General features: G+C 51.7%; 1 protein-coding gene across 1 annotated transcript in view; it reads left to right on the plus strand.

Moving 5' to 3' along the window:
* LOC108507999 (fer-1-like protein 4) overlaps window positions 1-18,633 on the plus strand; it is a 37,090-nt gene that overhangs the window by 10,063 nt on the left and 8,394 nt on the right. Inside the window, exons 14-38 of the mRNA XM_017836449.1 lie at window positions 287-473; window positions 641-1,005; window positions 1,348-1,456; window positions 2,188-2,386; window positions 3,502-3,622; window positions 4,258-4,358; window positions 4,916-5,003; window positions 6,226-6,342; window positions 7,444-7,596; window positions 7,810-7,993; window positions 8,571-8,695; window positions 9,021-9,155; window positions 10,289-10,462; window positions 10,714-10,830; window positions 11,141-11,302; window positions 11,629-11,788; window positions 12,277-12,380; window positions 12,768-12,899; window positions 13,502-13,550; window positions 14,680-14,786; window positions 15,135-15,266; window positions 15,990-16,100; window positions 16,518-16,645; window positions 17,101-17,271; window positions 18,048-18,202. Coding sequence (XP_017691938.1) covers window positions 287-473; window positions 641-1,005; window positions 1,348-1,456; window positions 2,188-2,386; window positions 3,502-3,622; window positions 4,258-4,358; window positions 4,916-5,003; window positions 6,226-6,342; window positions 7,444-7,596; window positions 7,810-7,993; window positions 8,571-8,695; window positions 9,021-9,155; window positions 10,289-10,462; window positions 10,714-10,830; window positions 11,141-11,302; window positions 11,629-11,788; window positions 12,277-12,380; window positions 12,768-12,899; window positions 13,502-13,550; window positions 14,680-14,786; window positions 15,135-15,266; window positions 15,990-16,100; window positions 16,518-16,645; window positions 17,101-17,271; window positions 18,048-18,202 — 3,586 coding nt within the window. The remainder of the gene's footprint in view (window positions 1-286; window positions 474-640; window positions 1,006-1,347; window positions 1,457-2,187; window positions 2,387-3,501; window positions 3,623-4,257; window positions 4,359-4,915; window positions 5,004-6,225; window positions 6,343-7,443; window positions 7,597-7,809; window positions 7,994-8,570; window positions 8,696-9,020; window positions 9,156-10,288; window positions 10,463-10,713; window positions 10,831-11,140; window positions 11,303-11,628; window positions 11,789-12,276; window positions 12,381-12,767; window positions 12,900-13,501; window positions 13,551-14,679; window positions 14,787-15,134; window positions 15,267-15,989; window positions 16,101-16,517; window positions 16,646-17,100; window positions 17,272-18,047; window positions 18,203-18,633) is intronic.

An 18,633-nucleotide genomic window follows, 5' to 3' on the forward strand; every position in this document is an offset into this window, starting at 1 on the left:
GAACTCTGAGACACCTCCGGGTCTGCTGGTGCTGCCTCTTTGCTTTCAGTGTTTTCCCTTGGCTGTGCAGGGAATGGCCAGGGCCTTAGGACAGCCCCCCTTGATGAAGCACAGAGAGGATTTGCAGGATGGGGGCCAGGAGCAGGGTCACTGCCACCTCCAGAGCCTGCCCAGCAGGACCTGCAGGTGTAACAGGAGCACGTGGCAATCCCAGGGAGGCTCTGAGGCACCCCTTGCTCTGGCCACTGGCTGGGGCTGCATGGCTTTCACACCTTCTCCTTCTCAGGGGGAAACATCAGTGGAGACCAGCACCACCGAGCCTGAGTGGAACGAGCAGATCAGCTTCATCGAGATGTTCCCACCTCTGTCCAGGAAGATAAAAGTCCAGGTGCTGGATGATGCCAATGTAGGTGATGTGGCCATTGCTACACACTACATCGACCTGCAGGAGATCTCGGACCCCGACAGGAATGGTGAGGCCTGGCATGGCCCTGGGGCACCTTCTGCTCGGCCATGGGGGTGTGCGGGAGGTGGGAGAGGAGTGGCTGAAGCACACTGACAGCCCGGGGTGCTGGGCTGCCTCCTGGGGGGAGGTCTGTCTGCAGCAGCACCCTGCCCTCACGAGACCCTGTCGCTGCAGGCTTTAACCCCACGTTTGGCCCAGCCTGGGTGAACCTGTACGGCTCCCCTCAGAACTCGGCCCTGCGGGACATCCACAGGGACCTCAACGAGGGCAGGGGCGAGGGCATCTTCTACCGCGGGCGTGTCCTCATGGCCATCGCAGTGGAGATCTTCAGCAGCCCCAGCGTGGCAGAGAGGAAGCTTAGGGACAGGACGAGAGGTACCCTCAGCAAACTGAAGCTGAAGAAGAAAAGTAAAAAATCCAAAGAGAAAGCCAAAGAACCGAGCCAGCTGCAGGGAGAGGGGGAGGCTGGGAGCTCTCAGGAGGCCGAGCAGCCCGGGGAGGTCATTGTGGAGGTGGAAGAGCTTCATCCACTGCCTGAGGTGAGTCCTGCTGTGCTGGCATGGCTGACCCATGCCCATCTGCAGCATGCACTTTCGTCATGGGAGAGAGGCAAGGCAAGATGCAGCTGTGTTGGTACAACAGCCATTGCTTAGCCTGCAAACCTGCTCGGTGGCTTCACACAAGCACCAACCAAAGTCATGGCTCTGCACCACCCCCCAGGATTGCCAAGAAATCTTGTCCTGCCTCTGGCAGCCAGGCAGTGACCTCAGCAGCAACCCCCGCGGTCCTGTGGGAGGGCTGGCAGGCATCAGCCATGCCTGGTGCTCAGGCAGTGTTTTGGCACACAAAGCTCTCAGGCTGATTTGTGTCTCCTTGCTCAGAATGTGCTGGGGAAAAAGGAAGAATTCCTCCTTTTTGCTGCCTTCTTTGAAGCCACTATGATGGACTCCTCTCTCAGCTCTAAACCTGTCAACTTTGAAATCTCTATAGGTGGGTATTCCCCAGGGCCCAATGCCCAGAAACTATGTGTGCAACTCTCCCTCTGACAGCCCAAGGCAGCACCACCAGCCTCTCGGGAACATGGGAAGGATGGGGAGTGAGTCCAGGGAGTGTGCACAGTGCTTTACTTACCTGAAAAGTCTGGATGTCCTCCTATGGGATTGGAGATTTGCAGTATTTGTATGAATTTCTTGTTTGGGAAAAGTGGTTGAAACTCTCTGGGAACTGCGGGTGCAAAGAAGCAGAAGGGTTTGGGAGCAAGAAAGGAAAACAAAGGAGGGGAAGCTGGGATGATGGGCCTGGCCATGTGGCACTGAGGGGCTGTGACAGCAGGTGATGGGGAAACAGTGGCTGTAGAGTGGGTCAAAGCCCCCACCTGCTAAGCTGGACAGGTGAAGATGCTTGATGCTGGGACCTCTTCGGAGGGGCTGCTGCTGGCCCCAGTGGAGTGATGTAGATGGCAGTCAGCAGGCACTTGGTGGAGTTGGCAGAACTTGAAGGCATACACAAAGACCTCCTTGCAACTGCCCAGCTCCCTCTCAGACCTCCTGGTTGTCCATGTGATGCTCCAGTGGTGTGACACAGTGAACTGCTAGTTCCCAAAGCAGTACATGCCTATGTGCTTCTCTTGGTAGGAGGATTGCACTCTGGTTTTGCCGGCTAGAAAACTTGCCTAAGAGCAATCTCACTTAGCTGTTTACCATTTAATGCTTCACTTCAAGGAAACTATGGCAAATCTGAAGAGGTTGTGACCAAAGGATGGCAAAAAGCGGAAAAGGGAGAAGTGAAAGAAGAAAAGAAGCCTTTGCTGGCTGCTGGTTCAGATGGTGAGCTGGATGCTGAAGTCCCAAGCCCAGCTTCAGCAGCACGGAACAAGTCAGTGACAAAGAGCCAGAGACCAGAGCCCATGGAGTGTGACAGGTAAGTCTTCTTTGTCCATCTTTCCCACCTTCCCTGGAGCTTGTGCCTCCTTCCCAGATTGGTTGTTCCAGGTGTTTTTAGAGGTCTGCTCAGCAATGTGTCATGGGTTTCTCCTCTTTGCAGCCCTGCAGCTTGCCATGTCCTAGCTGGCTGGCATTTCCCATTAGCCCTACGAGCCCCACAGTGTCTGCTTGGTGTGTGCAGGTGGCCAAGGACAGGGTCCCAGGAAAACTGAGACCTCTCAATAACATCTGTCCCTTTTCTGCTTAACAAGCAGCATCCTAGGGGCTTGTTTCCAGGGAGGAGGAAAGAGAGGAGTATTCTGACATATGGTGTCCTATGTTAGGCAGGCAAGACACGTACAGAATCACAGAATGTGCTGAGTTGGAAGGGACCCACAAGGATCAAGTCCAACTCCCTGGACCATCCCCAAGAGTCACACCCTGTGCCTGAGAGTATCCTCCAAACACTCCTTGAGTTCTGGCAGCCTTGGTGCTGTGCCCACTGCCCTGGGGAGCCTGTTCAGCGCCCAACCACCCTCTGGGGAAGAAAATTTTGTCCAATATTCAACCTAAACATACCCAGACACAACTCCAGGCATTCCATGGGGTCCTGTCCCTAGTCCCCACAGAGCAGAGATCAGTGCCTGCCCCTCCTCTTCCCCTCACGAGGAAGGTATAACTGCAATGAGGTCTCCCCTCATTCTCCTCTTTTCCAGAAGCTCTTCTGATGATATGTTTGCTCTGGGAATTCTGCCTAGTTTGTCCCACAGGCCTAGAAATGACTTGATGTTTGTGTTGTGAAGCCTGTGCCTGCTATACTCAGTCCCATAGCAGCAAGAAATCTTGGTATCATCCCATACTCCTGTCAGCCTCATTCACCTGAGCACGTGCTCCTGTCCCTATGAGAAACCCTGTGTGCTAGTTTGGGGTGGCAAAGGGCAGATCCAGCAGCTTGCATCCATGCCCATGGTGCAGAGCCCAAAAGAACCAATTCCCTATGAGGGGACAGAGCACAGTCCCTGCTCCTGTGCTGGGTGTGCAAGCACTGTGTTGGGACGTGGCATGTGCTTTCTGCAGGCAGGAGCTCTTACCCCCTCTGCTTGCTGCCCTTAGGTCATACAGCTGCCTGCCCATGGTTCATGAGAAACCCTGTGTGTATGTGTGGAGCTACTGGGAGGATCACGCCTGGAGGCTCTGCATTTCCAACTGGATTGTCAAGCTGGCAGAGCGCCTGGTAGCGTGGTCAGGGTGTTTGTCTGTGGCACACTCCTTCCTGGTGTGTTTTCCTTGTTGCACGTGCAGTTCTCTGTGAGATGCTTGCCATCCTCCCTGCCCATGTGAGTCCATGTCTCTCACAGGGCTCGGTCCCACCCACCCTTTGGTGGGGTGGGGCACGTGGGCACTTGGGCTCATGCTGTGCAACTGCCTGGTGGTGGCTCCTGGAGGGGTGAGCAACGTGATGTGATGTCTGTGACAAAAAGTTACTCTGCTGCCAGTCCTGAGGTGTGTGAGCACTGGGGAGATGCTTCTGCAAGCAGACTCTCAGCCCCAGGCTGTCGTCAGGGGAATGCAGGACCTTTATCCAGGACCCCACCTTTCCCTTTTGGGCTTAGAAATGTCAAAGCAGAGATTGCCTAGAGATTGTATGTCTGTGGCTGCTCAAGGATTGAGACACAAAGTGTTTTAATAACCAGTGTTAAGGTCATCCCCAGGTTCTGGAGAGTCCCTGGCAGCACAGTGCTGCCCTGCAGCACTCGATCCCAGCTCTGCAAAAGGCACAAGCCGTTTGTGGCAAATGCATCCTTGCAAGGTTACACTCTGACCCCTCAGCAAGGTGCAAGCTCCCTGAACATTGTGATTTCCCCACAGGAGCAGGGGCTGGATGACGTGGAGAAGCTCTTGAGAAGGCCAAAGGCTAAAGCAGAAGAGCGGCTCAGAGAGGTGCTAGAGGAATTTGTAGCTGGATGCAGGTTGGCATGTCCCTGATTTCCTGAGGTTTCTTGTTTTCAGGTTAGGAGGTCATATCTGCCTGGGCTGTGTGCAGCCTTCTCTCTCATCCTTTTGAAGTGGATGAGCAGAAGGAAATGAGGACGACTTGGGAAAAGGACCCTGTAGCTCTTCAAGCTTGGAGAGGAGTCCTCAGTCCTGTCCTGGGAATCACAGGGGTCATAAACAGCAGCCTGGATGGTCCTGGACTCCTGTGTGTTTCCTAAATATGTAGGACATTTCCTTCACTCTTTTTGATTGTGCAGTCAAAGGACCAGTGTTTCAATCCCTGTGACTGCCCCGTGGGGGCCGATATGCTCTTCAGTCCGCAGTGCAACAGGAGAGAGGGACCCTAGGTGCTGAGAATCCCCGGGGTGCCTTGTGAATCAACAAGCTTGCAGAAGAGAGGGCACTGCAGAAAAGGGGGCTTTTGATGCACCGGGATTGGTACCAGGATGTGGAGCTTGTGCCTCTGTTGTGAGCTGTGCTCAGCCTGCTGGGTGCAGGGGATGCAGAGCCTGTACTCCTTTTCTCATTGCAGGCAATATTCACTCGGTGCAGAGAGAAAAACAATGGCACATCCAAACAACCTGGACAGATGTCGGATGAAATACCTGATGCGCAACATCGTAAGCTGTGGGGTTGGTGGTGGGCGGTGGGAGCAATCCCTGCTCTGGGGGATGCTTCTGCAGGACCAGCAGGAGTTGATGCTAAGAAGGAAACCTGGGGCTAAGACTCGTAGTATCAGTCATAGGCTTTTACTGCAGCATCTCCCACCCTCGGCTCAGAGCAACACAGCTTCTGGCACAGGGAACAGAGGCGGGGAATGGCCACGGCTGCCCCCAGTTTTATGCAGATGCTGTGCCCCGATGCCTTCCTTTGTCTCCTGTGGGGGCACACATGGCTGAGCACATCCATGTTGCTGCCCAGTAGGTTGCTGGAGGCCTTTAGGTGCATGATATTCCCACAGGCCGCTCTGGGGGGACTCACTGAGACCCACTGCCCATTGGATGGATACCTGTCTAGCAGGTCTACATCAGCCATCCATCTGCCTTCCCTCAGAAGGGGCAACACCTGGGCACTTACATCCTGCAGATGAGGCCAGCTGGCTGAATGAGCGTGCAGTTACATACCCTGCAGCACAACAGAGCAGAGCACGGCTGTCCCCATCAGACTACATTACCAAAATGCAATGACAACAGCAAGAAATAAAATTTAGGCATGTCTGGATCCCAGCTACCTTCCATCTGCCTCCCTGCACGTGTTCACCTGAGCTTTGCTAAGCCTGAGACACTCTGGAAAAGAGAGAACCAGCCCAAGAGATGAGTTTCCTCGTCTTGTCGGTCCATATGGGATCTGCACCCTGAATTCCTTCTGGATTTCATTATTAGTTTTGGTTCATACTAAAGTCTTTCCTCAGATGTGTACGTTATCTCAGATGTCTATTAATGGAGGAGAAAGCCCAGCCCTGTGTTCCAGTTTCCTACATCTTTGTATTCCCACATTTCTGTGGTCCCAAGCTGCTCCTTGGGCAGAGTCTCCCACAGGCACTATCTGGAGCCAGCTTCTGAAATGTTTACTCCTTAGACATCTTTCTCCCCCAAATGATTTTAAAGCTCATGGACCTCTGTTACTGGCTGGTATTGGCAAAGCTGATGAGTTACTGGAGTCCCCACCCAGTTCTTGGCACCCTTCCCTAAATGGCCGGTGAGGGGTTCCTGGAGGTTCGCTCTCAGCAGGGAGGCAGTGAGCTGTGCTGGGGGCCAGGGCAGGCTGAGCAGGCTGGGTGTGATCAGCACACAGGTGAGGGTGGCAGGGGGGCAGTTGGTGACTGCTGTGCTTTCTGTTCAGATCCTGAGTGCAAAGCAGGGGCTCCGTGTGAGGCGGTGGCTGAGTCGGGACAACGTCAAGGACAAGGTTAAGGAGACAAGGAGGGTCCTGGCAAAGCTGCACTCCATGGCTAAGGAGGTACAGCTGCTCCTGGGACACGGCTCCTCTGGTGGGACAGGGTACAGCAGGGAGAGGGTGCTGGGCTGGCTGCCAGGGCTCTCACCAGCCCCAACTGAGGCTTCTCTGCTGTCTTTCCTTACTATGTAAAATCCAAACTTTCACCTGCTGTAACAGCTCTAATGAGGGATGAGGCCAGGGGCAGCTTTGCAGGGCCGTTGGTGGCAGAGCAGGGCTCCAAGCAGCTCAGTGGTGCATTGGAGGCAGAGCTGGGCCAGCTCCAGGACTCCTGGGCCTCTGTGCCCCACCAGCTCGAGGCCATGCCTGCAGCAGACAGTCTGCTTGAGAAAACAGCCTTGCCTGTGCTGCTTCCTCCCCCCTAGAGACTGACCCTGGACATCTTCTCTAAAATGAAGCTTGCATTGGAACAAGGTCTCTCATCCATAGCAGAGACTCTCCACATTCACTTTCATTGTCTCTATTTTAAGTAACTGATAAAAATCAATGTGTTGTGTAGTGTCAAGCAGAATGCCATATGTGCTGGCATTAGGTGGAGAGATGCTGTAGCAGTTTGGAGAAGTCTTTCACCAAGTGAAGTCAAGCAATTTTCACACCTTTAGCTGTGTGAGGCTCGAGTGATGTACATTTGGAGTGATGGTGTTTGTCCTCCCAAGTAACCATTACTGTGGTGGAGCCTGGCTGTCCTGGGGATGGATGGCTGAGCACCTGCCTGCCCATGGGAAATGGGGAATGAATTCTTTGGTTTGCTTTGCTTGCATGTGCAGCTTTTGCTTTCCCTATTAAACTGTTTTTATCTCAACCCATGAGTTTTTTCACTTCTTCTTTTCCAATCCTCTTTTCCATCCCACTGAGGGACAGTGAGTGAGCGGCTGCTCACAATGGGGCTGAGTTGCCAGCTGGGGTTAAACCACAGCACCTGCAGGGCTGACTTTCAGAAGCACATGGCCAGCGTTAGGCCCTTCGGGTGCTTCTGGATCTCCAAAGCACCATGCAGCCAGCAGTCCCTCCTGTCAGGAGAAGAAACTTTCGCCATGTCAGTGGAGGGAGGACAAGGCATGTGCTGTTCCTATGCTGTTACATTCCTCCCTTTTCTTCCTCCAGCCTCAGTGCACTCTCCCCGATGTACTCATCTGGATGCTCAGCAACAACAGGCGTGTGGCATATGCCAGAATTCCTGCACAAAACATCCTCTACTCAGTAGTTGAAGAGGAGAAAGGCAAGGACTGTGCGAAGATCCAGACTGTCTTTATGAAGGTAGGGTTTATACCAAAACAGCATGCTCTTGCTTGCTTGCTTCATGCTTTTCTCCCTCCTTGCCTGAAATCATGGGCTTCACAAAGAAACACAGCTCTTGCTCCACCACTGCCTCTTGCCTCTGCGGTGCTCTGTCTCCTGTGCTCTTTGGTTTGTCCCTGGCTGATCATCTTGGTCTGAGGTGTGAAACTTGATAAACTTCTGTGCTTTCAGGTCCCTGGCTTACACACTGGTGAGATTTTTGCCAAACTGGAAATCTACATGTGGCTTGGGGTAACCAAATATGCGAAAAACTGTTTGGCAGAGCTGCCTGAGGAGTTCAAGTACCTTTCTGAGAGCGGAGAGGAGATAGGCCAGCTGCCAGCACACGGCCCTCCCAGCCGGCTCAGCAGGGATGGTGAGTGCAATGCCATGGCTTGACTACGAGCAGGAGAGCAGGGAGGTGACAGGTTCTGTCCACAGGCTACAGTGTCTGTGGTGGCACATTGCCCTTCCCCAAGGCCACGGAATCATCTGAGAATTACAGGATGTCTGAGGATTAGGACCTGATCTCTCATCTCAGTGTCATCCCCAAGTGTGATGGGACAGGCATGTCCTGTTTGCTCTCATGAGGATGTATCTGCACACCCACAGCTAGAGCAGCAGGCAGGATGGCTGCTTCCTAGGCACTGAATGTGGTGCCAAACTGCCAATGGGCATGAGGTCTGCCCTTCTGCTGGGGCCTGAGGGTGCTCCCCTACAGCAGAATATTGCACATTTCACACGTCATGTCCTTCCCAGAGGTGTCTGAGGAGCCCACTGAACTTGTCTTTCTTAGTTGAACCTATTGAGATGTACTGGCCTGAGTGCCCCTAGAAGTGGTACCCATTCCTCACAGAATGTGCCTGTTCCTACTTGGCTGGCCTTCTCCTTCTTGCATTTTTTGGCCTCACTCAGGACTGGACCGGGGACCTCTCTTCTTTTCTTCTTACCAGATTTCAGCTATTTCCAGCTCCGAGCCCATCTGTATCAGGCTCGAGGGATCCTTCCTGCAGATGACAATGGCCTTTCAGATCCATTTGCGAGAGTCGTGTTTTCAACTCATTGCCAGACCACCAGGGTGAGACCACTTAAACTCTTACTTCTGTCATCTTGGGAACTTGGGGAGAGAAAAATGACCATGCCCTCACTGATATGTTGAAGGCCAGTGCTGTGGCAGTGTGGTTGTGTTCAGGGAACAATTGAGAATTATTGAGCATGGTCTCAAAAGTGAATTGGCATGTGCTTATTCCACACTTTTACCACCTCCCCTCCTGCCAGCCACCAGCTGCACGTGGCTGTGTGGGAGAGGGGATCAGCCCCAAGGTCCTCACTCTACTTACAAAGTGCATATGATTTGTTTCCACTGGCTGTGGAACACTCAGGCCTCCTGTCTCTGTCTACAGGTGCTAGAGGAGACACTGAGCCCCATGTGGAATGAGCTACTTCTGTTTGACCAGCTCATTATTGATGGGAAAAAAGAAGAGCTAAAAACAGAGACCCCCATAATTATAATCAACCTTTTCAGCCACAATAAATTCGTAAGTATGGCCATGCTGCCCTCCTCCTGTTGTTTTCAGAACAGGGAAGGCAGAGGAGCTCTGTGTGAGTGCTCCCACATCTCTGTTTGATTTCTATGACTCAACTCGGTTGTGGGTCCTGGGGACTGTGGCTGAGGTTGAGACTTTCTGGCTCAGAGATGCCCTGAACCAGGGCCTGACAATTGCTCATTGGATCCAGGATCTCTCCTTTTTGGAGAAGCACTGTGCCTCTCCCAGCTTTTGCCCCACTTCCTAGGCAGGCTCACATTGCAGAGGGCTCTTAGGCTGGGGGAGGTGATGTATCTCTTAGAGCTTTCCTTCCCCTCTGTCACCAGGTGACGTCAATCATCACTCCTCAGTCCTCCCTTTTCTCTCTTCATCAGTGCTTTAAAGTCACACTCCTCCCCTGGGCCTCTTTGTTATCCTAAGGCTAATGACTTAACTCCCACCATATTTTCCTGTGTAGCTCAGCAGCTTTCCCGGGTTCATTCCTGGGTCCTAGTACAGGACAGATACTGTCACAGTGGGGTGAGTCCAGAGGAGGCCACCAACATGGCTGGGGCTGGAGCACAGGACAGAGCGAGGGGAGCTGAGTATATTCAGCCTGCAGAGGATGAGGCAAAGCCATTGTCTTATTGCTGCCTGCAGTTGCCTGGTGGGAAAGGGTAGAAAAGGTGAGCTCAGATTTCTCATGGAGGTACCCAGGGGCAGGATGAGAAGCAAGGGGCACAAGTTGGAACAAGAAGAAAATCCAACTTGATATAAGGAAGCAATTTTCCCGCAGAGGTAGTTCAAATGCTGGGCCTGGAGCTGAAAGAGCTTGTGGGATATCCATCCTTGGAGATATTCAAACCCTGGCTGGAAGAGACTGAAAAACTGGATCCAGCTTTGATGTCCTCTGGTGCATTGTCCCAGGTTGTTTGCCCAGTTCTGCATGGAGATGGATTGGGAGTTAGGAGGAGCTGCTGAAGGCATGCCCTATCTGCTCCTACCTCTGGATGGAGCAGAGAAAATCAAAGCAGAGGATGGCAGGAGTAGCAGAGTGGTCTTGTGCTGTTCCAGACTGGCTGGAATTAGTGGTGGTCTTTGAGGTAACACAGGGATGCTTTGACCTGTTCCCTTCTTTCCCACAGGGCTCCCCTGAGTTCCTTGGCCAGGCCTTTGCTGTTCCACAGGTGAAGCTGGTGGATGAGCCGTACACCAAACCTGCCCTGCAGTTCTTTGATTTCTACAGAGGCACCAGAGCAGCAGGAGAGCTCATTGCCACGTTTGAGCTGATCGAGCTGGATTACAGTGGCTATTTGGAGGTAACGGCCTTGTAGGAAACTGCACGTGGTTGCCAGCTCTCTGACGATAGCTGGGTGGATAAGGAGCTAGTTGCATAGGGCCCACCAGAGGATTCCAAGCTGGAGGCCCCATCTGGCTTTCAACTGAAGGGAGGCTGCAGGGACAGCCTGTGATAACAGATCAAGAGGAGAGGGAGAGGGGGCATGGCATGGCATGGCATGGATTAGAAATGACTTTCATCACCTGGTGTGTCCTGGGTCCACCTGTTCAGCCATCAGTGTCTGAGGATGTGGAGCCCAAGGAGCCTGACTTCCTGGGAGACCCCCGTGCCGGCCGGTTCATCATCCCTGAGGGCGTCCGCCCGGTGCTGAAGGAGTTCCGCATAGAGGTGAGCTGCTTCCTGCTGCACTGAGCCCCCCAGGGCTGGGCAGAGGGCAGGGCTTGGGGAGGGACTCTGGTTTAGACCTCAGATGTGCCAGTGAAGCCTGAGCAGATGTCAGGAATGGAGTGCTTGACATGAGGGAGAAGCTGTTTCAGCAGCTGGACAGGCAGAGCTGCGGTGCAGCCGGGCTGGGGAGCCCGTCCTGTCCTGGGCTGTGTCCTGCACTGGGCTGGCAGCCTGGGCAGCGTGCAGCCTGCATGGCTGTGCCAGGCCTGGCATGGCTGGAGCAGCCCAGCAACTTCATGTTGTGCTTCAGATCCTGTTCTGGGGCCTGAGGGACCTGAAGCGGGTGAACTTGTTTGAGGTGGTTGAGCCCCAGGTGATCATTGAATGTGCTGGCAAGAAGGTGGAGTCAGAGGTGATCGTGACCTACAAAGAGAACCCCAACTTCACTGAGCTGGTCAAATACATGGATGTGGTGAGTGGGAAGGGGGATCCTGCCATGTCAGGGTGCACCATGGCCACCCTGCACCCATGCACTGCCTCTCTGCATGGACTGAGGTAGCAGGGGGGGAGCTACCTCTGGAATTTTGATCTTCTGTGGCCACATGATTCAATTGCAAATCAAAACCCTTGTGAAGTTGCCCACCAAGAGCTGTCTCAGCCGTGGCCTGGATTTTGGGCAGAGCTGCAAGGTGCTGTCAGGCCTGTCCATGTGTTGATACACACAGCTGCCACAGGCTGACAGCCCAACACAGGTCGATCATCCTTGCTCCTGTGACCCCATGCATGGTTCTTTTGCAGGAGCTCCCAGAGCAGGTGTACCTGCACCCTCCTCTCAGCATCTTCGTGGTGGAAAAACGGGCGTTTGGGCGCACTGTGCTGGTGGGGAGCCATGTTGTGTCTGATGTGATGAAATTCTCTCCCAGAGAGCTGGAGGAGGAACCAGAGGATGTGCCCAGAGGTAAGGTGCTTGGAGAGGGTCTCATGGAAACAACAGGCACGTTTTACTAGTGGCAAAGATCCCTGACTCTTCCATTCCCTCCTAGCCAGGCAGCAAAATCCTCTCCCCAGACTCCCAAGATCACAGAAATACAGAATGGTTTGGGTTGGAAGAGAGCTTAAAGTTCATCCAGTCCCATCCCCCTGCCATGGGCAGGGACACCTTCCACTAGCCCAGGTTGCTCCAAGGCCCATCCAACCTGGCCTTGGACACTTCCAGGGATGGGACAGCCACAGCTGGGAGTCAGCAGCAAGCATGTTGGTGATGGTGGCCAGTCTCAGTACTGTACTTGGATTTCCAGTAGTTTTTTTGCAGATTCTATTATGAAAAGCTTTAAAATCAATCACAACATAGTGTGTTAACAGGGAGGGTTTTCCTGTGGCGAAAAGTAAGAAGCACTGAGCAGAAATAAATACATAAAAACAATAAGCTCTTTCTTTTCATCTCAGCTCAGAAAGTCTCATCCCACCACCTTCCCTCTCAGACTGTGGTAAACATTGGAACTGCAGCTGGTGACCCAGGTCCCAGTACTCACCCCCTTAGTCTGGTGAAGGTGAGTGATGTGTTGGGCCCAACAAATTCTGAAGTTTGGAAAGCCAAACTGAAGGTTACAAATGAAAAAGACAGTTCAGAAGTTCAGAGTTAGGTTTCAACCACCAGGTTTTGCTCTGGAGCCAAGCACTCCTCACTCCTGCCTGCTCATTGGCACTGCCACGTGCTGTGGCTCTGGCACAGGATGGTGAAGGAGACCTGCCCTGTGCCTTGAGAGCTGCTGCTTTTGTAGCAAAGCACAAACCTGGGGCCACAGGTAGCTTTGCACCTCCTGTGCTCTGCCTGAAAGCTGATCCTCTGCCAGAGACTCCCAGGGCATGGAGAAGGGTGCTTGGGTGTCCTGGGTGGTCATTTCTTCCATCTGAACCCTTTTCTCCATTCTTTAAAGGCTCCTTTGAAGAAAATTCCTATTAATAAGTTTGTGAAGAAAGAAGATGAATATGAAGAGGAAAAACCAGAAGTGGAAGAACTGGATTGGTGGTCCAAGTACTATGCATCCCTGAAGGAGCTCTATAACCAGGTAATATTTTGTGACAGGTGCCAGCAGGGGGGAAAAGAGGCTGCACTGGCATAAGGAAGATGTTTTCAATGGTGCTGAGTGTCACAGGAGCTCTCCTGGCATGCAGGAGCCTGCAGGAAGATGTGGGCTTTTGTGTGTCAAGTGTACTTAAGGTAGTGAGGTAACAAGCATCTACAAGGTGGGCTGATTTCAGCAGGCACTGGATATTGAAATTGCCCTGAGGCTCAGTGCCCAAGTGGTGTGAGAATAAGACAGCTTTAGTTGAAAATGTGACAATGCTGAGTTTAACAGGGGCATTCATGCTGCCTACTCTGTCCTGGTTATATCCCAGTATGTGTTATGGGAGCAGGTCTGCTACAAACTTCCTTCCTTGCCCTGTCCCCCTCAAATCCCAATCAAAGGAAGCCAGCAGGAGGATCTGGGGAGAAGAAAGAATGATTAAGGCACTCATTAGATACCATCCTGCAGTGATGTTATTGCTGAATGATCTCAGGCCAGGTATTACTGACTCTGCTGGCAGGAAAGCATTGTCAGTGTCCTGTGCTTGCAAGGAGAAGCCTTTGCTCTCAGGGGTCTGGGGTAACTGCTTGTGTGTGTTTCAGACATACAGTGATGAAGAAGATGCTGAGAATGATGACCTGAATGATGCAGGTGAGTCCTCTACCGACACCCAGCTCTTCTATGGGGAGAACCAGGGATTTACACTACCCCAGAAATGGCATCTGAGTAGAAAACAGCCTTGCAACATTCAGCAACAACAACAACACAGAAGTGAGCAGAGAGGCTTGAGACCTTAGCAAGAGCTAACAAAGGCTATTTCAACTGGAAAACACCAAACTTTGCTCAAAAAAGTTTGGGAAATTGTCAGAAAAGTCCTGGAAAATAGTGGAGTCGTGTAAAATTGTGTTAAAGCAAGTGCCTTCCAGAGTGAGCAGGAACCCTCAGAAAAATCAGCTGCAGATCATGGGATTGTCAGGGCGAAAGTGGGAAGCAGTGAGGGGATGGAGAGAGGATGGGGGACAGGCAGAACTGTCTGGGAGCTGGGCATCACTCTGTGCAGGTGAGATACTCACCCAGGGTACAGGATTCGCTATGAGGTAACAGAATAGTGAGTAATAGTGATCTTTTTATGACCTGAGAGCAGTGTTACAGCTGTAGGCAGAGGTGTCAGCAGTCAGTCACCTAGCAAGGATCTGGGAACGTGAGACAGTAAGCACAGAAATGAGATAAATCCTATTTAGGGAGAGGGCTGGAGGGTACCTGCATGCCATTAGTGCTCAAGGGATCTGGAGCCTTGAGAAATGGGACAAGAACACACCCACTTTGTCCTTGGTTTGGTGGTGCCCCTGAGAAAAGTCTAGCCACAGTCTTCAGGCTCAGCTGCCTGTGCCCAAAGTGGCAGTGGTGCTGCAGTGAGCCACCCAGGCCAGCAGTCCAGCAGGTGAGCACCCATGCAGAGAGGAGGGCAAGCTCTCCTCTGTGCCTTCCCTGCCAGTACCTGTGGGCTGGTCCAGCCACCTGCCTCCCTTTGGTTTCTGCCCTCTCCCTTCCTGAACAGCAGCCATGTAGGCAGGCAGTTTTTGTCCCTGCTCCCATCCAGCTGGGAAAGCTGAGCTGCTGCAGGGACACCTGCCAGAAACAGCAATAGCTCCAGTTGCCCTGGCATGAGTCAAAGCCCTTGGGTGGAAGCAGAAGCTCTGACTGGGGTGATTTCATGTACAGACACTTGAAATGATGGGCAAAATCAGAGCGTTCCCTAATCTCTTATTGCCATTTCTAGACGGAGGGAATTTAAATGCATCCTGCATTGACATGGAAGCAGAGGACGAGGCAGTGATTGAAGCTGAACCTGCTCAACCCAAGAGGAAGCTCATTGCCACCCTTCAGGTGATAATTAGGGTGACATCTCTTTTAACCCTGGCCCTTTGTCCATGTCCTCCTCACCTTCCTGCAGTGGAAGTTATACTGGGAGGAGAACCTGCAGTGTGTGCGAGGCCCCATTGTTGGTGGGCTTTGAAATATCTAGTGAGACCTTGGAGTCAAGCTGGGGTGTGTGTGCACGTCTGAGGTTGGCCCCAGGGGGTTACAGGAAAACCATAACACCCTGCACTGAGTAATACAGGGGTAAGGTAGGACTAGGTGAAATGACTGAAGCAGGCAAAGGATGGTCTTTTGGACTTTCCTTCCCTTTAAAATGGCAGGAAAAGGCTCAAAATTTCTTTCTACTTATTTCAGATCTACAAGTCTGAGCTGGAAAATGAGTTTGGTAATTTTGAAGACTGGCTGTGTATTTTCCCCCTTCATCGTGGCAAAGCAAATGAAGATGAAGATGGAAACGAGGATGAACATTTTGTGGGGAAGTACAAGGTACTGTCTCCTTTGGATGACATTTGTACTGCTTGTGGAAGAAAATCCTTAGGACATTTTGTATTTTAGAGCAAGGCAGCACCAGCAAAGCCTTGGAGAGTGCATGGATGTGCAGGGTGACATGAGGGTGTGAGGTGGCATGGCCAGGGAACTGTTGGTGCCTGTTGAAGCAATTGTGTACTGTGGTCCTGTGTTAGTTGACAAATCCATCTGATTTAGATTATTTAGCTGTTGCAGAGAGAAAGCATGAAGCATAAAGGACTCATTCTGGTTGGGGCCTCCGGGTATATTCAGTATGCACATAAGAATTAGTGACCTTCACTGGTTTTAAAATTAGCAAAACTTATCTAAAATAGGCATCATCCTTCCAGCCAGGAGATCTTGAGGACTCTGAAGTATCAGCTATACAAGCTAATTTGAGAAGGTCCCTAGAAAACCTTTAGTGTCCCCTGTCTTTGGCAGCCCAAAGTGGCTGGAGATGCTCAGATCTGGCATTGGCAGTGGTCTGACAGACTGCAACCTAAACTGCAAGCAGGGATTGCCTGGACCATGTGGACATGATAGGGCCTTTGGGAAGGACTGTCCCCATGGGCACAGGGTGTCTGTGGTCTGCATGGCTCTGATTTTCTACTTGGCAGGTGAAGCTGATTTTGGTGGCTCCAATCCCATCTTAGACATTCCCTTTCAAGTATCTAGCTGTTACTTGAAATGTCTTTTCTGCAGGGCTCCTTTTATGTCTACCCCAGCAAGGAAGCTGGCACAGAGCCCAAGGTCTCCCGGGGAGTTCCAAGGAACAGACCCATCAAGGTTCTTGTAAGAGTTTACATTGTTAAGGTAAGGCTCTGGTGGAGGTGGCAGTAATGCTTGGAGGTCTCTCCCCTCCCTGTGGATGTCCTGCCACTCTCTGCTCAGTAAATCTGAGCAGTGGCACTTGTGAAAAACATGGTGCTGGCTTGAAGGCTCTGCCAGCCCAGTGGAAGTTACGTGTTCATGAAGAGTCTTCCATACTTTGCAGTTTCAGGAAGTGCTGAAAGCCCAGAGGGGCATTTTTTGGCTCCTCACATCTGCAACAAGCAAGTAGTTGGGCCTACAGCTGGAGACATCAGGGGCTTGTTGGGTGGGGATTTGTGTGGGAACCAGTGCCTGTGTCACTGCTGGGGCAGGGGCTGGAGGGTGGTGTGACGCCTGTGGTGTTCCCTGTGCAGGCTGCTCTCCACAGCTGTGTACACCACTACCTCTGCTGTTTTCCAGGCTACCAACCTGTCTCCAGCAGACCCCAATGGCAAGGCAGACCCCTACGTGGTGGTGACGGTGGGGCAGGAGCAGAAGAACACAAAGGAGCGATACATCCCAAAGCAGCTCAATCCTGTGTTCGGAGAGTATGCAGGAAGTTTTCATCTCTCAGGTTCAATAGGAATAGTGCAGATCTGGGGCTTGGAATGTGGCCCAGAATGTGTGGTCTTCTCTTCCTTTCTGATGGAGAATCTTGTGCTGAAATACAAAGGTCCTGGGCGTGTCTCTTGCCTCCAGCTAACTCAGGAGCCATCATGTTTTGGGTTAGGAGGCCAGCTTGTTTTAAAAGTAGAAAGCCAAGCAAAACCAGAGCATTGGTCAGCTTTTTCCTTAGCTCTGGGCCCTTTATCCAAGGGCATTCATTCCTGGAAAAGTAACTCCTTTATTTGAACGTGCACACTGAAAACTGCACACACTAAACTTAGAAATAAACTCTATCAGTTGACTTGTCAAATACAGTTTGTAAATGTGTGGGGTGATCAAAGCACAGCATGTGCTTCATTTCCATCCTCTTTGCTAATTGCACTTTGCTTCTGTGCAGAGTTGTGGAGCTGACAGTCTCCTTTCCCATGGAATCAGAACTCACTGTGGCAATATTTGACCATGATTTAGTTGGATCTGATGATCTGATTGGGGAGACCAAGATTGATTTGGAGAATCGATTCTACAGCAAGCACAGAGCCAACTGTGGAGTGGCTGCTCAGTATGATGCGTAGGTACCGGTGGGACACACTGGGTGTGAAACTCCTTCTCACCTGCCATGTGTGGGCAACAGAGCTCTTCCTGTTCTGCAGGACAGAACATGCATCTGCACTATCCTTTGATCAGTTGCTCCACAGATTCACTACAAGTTACATGGATAACTCCATTTCTTCAGACTCCTACCTGCTACACTTCCTGTGATAGCTCTAATTCCTACTGCAGCTGACTAATATACTTCACATAAAATAGCAAAAAAATTCTTTAATGCTTTCACATTGGTGTTCTGTGAGACAAGTGCTCACTTGACAGTGACCTCCTTCAGAAACTACAGCAGTTTCTCTGGCAGTAGCTGATTTTGTGAGCACTGACACTCAGAACATCAGGCTTCCTTTGGCCTCGTTCCATATGGATTCTCTGGTGTCTTTGGCCAGTGTTCCATAAACAACTCTTCTCCTATTGTACTTGGAGGATTAGCTGTGGGCATGGAGTTGAGTCCCCAGCACAGCTAAAACATCTTTCCCACTTAGGAACTGCAGCTGAGATTGCTCCTGTTGCTGCCCTGAAGCTAATGGTTCTGTGGGGTGCAAGTCCAGATTGTTCTGGGACAGAGTTGTTAAGATTTCCATTCATCAAGCTGTTGTGTACCTGGGGTTTTCCCAGTGAAAACCTGAGCAGGGCCCAGTGGAATAGCCAGTGCTGCAGGGAAGACAGGGTGTTTCACAGCCAAGAAAAAAAACCTGTTGTGTTTAAGCTGAAGAAGTTTTTGATGTTCTCCCTTCCATGCAGAAATGGCTACAACATGTGGCGAGATGCTTTCAAACCCACACAGATCTTGGATAGTTTATGCAAGAAGAACTCACTTCCTGCTCCAGAGTACAGATGGGAGGAGGTCAAAGTGGACAATAAAATATTCAAGGTCCCTCCAGAGGCTTTTCCTGAAGGTACAGAGGGCTTGGTGAACAATGATGGCTCCCTGTGCTCAGCAGTGCACTCGCTGGTGGGAGGTCTGGCAGCCACCAGTGTCTCTTCCCTGAGGTGTGCAGGCTGGCTGCCCCCACTCTGTGCCCTGCATGGCCCAGCTTTTTGGGTCACGACGGGGACCATCCTTGGTGTTCAGTGCCCTGGTTTCAGTGGATGACACTGTTGCACTGGGAGAAGATGTGACCCAGGCCATTAGGTCCCAAAGTGGTTTCCCAGGCTGTGGGTGGGTGGTGATGGTCATGGGGGTTTGATGAAGTGTCTGACACTGGCACAAAGCTGTAGCTTTGTCTGCTTGTGATCACCATCAGCAAGATACTGAAGTCCTTTTTTTTGGTTGTGGGTTGTTTGTTTTGTTTTTTGTAGGGGGGATGTTTTTTCTGTCTCCTTTCCT

The sequence above is a fragment of the Lepidothrix coronata genome, unplaced genomic scaffold, assembly GCF_001604755.1.
Source record: "Lepidothrix coronata isolate B3197 unplaced genomic scaffold, Lepidothrix_coronata-1.0 Scaffold278, whole genome shotgun sequence".
Lineage (NCBI taxonomy): Eukaryota > Metazoa > Chordata > Aves > Passeriformes > Pipridae > Lepidothrix > Lepidothrix coronata.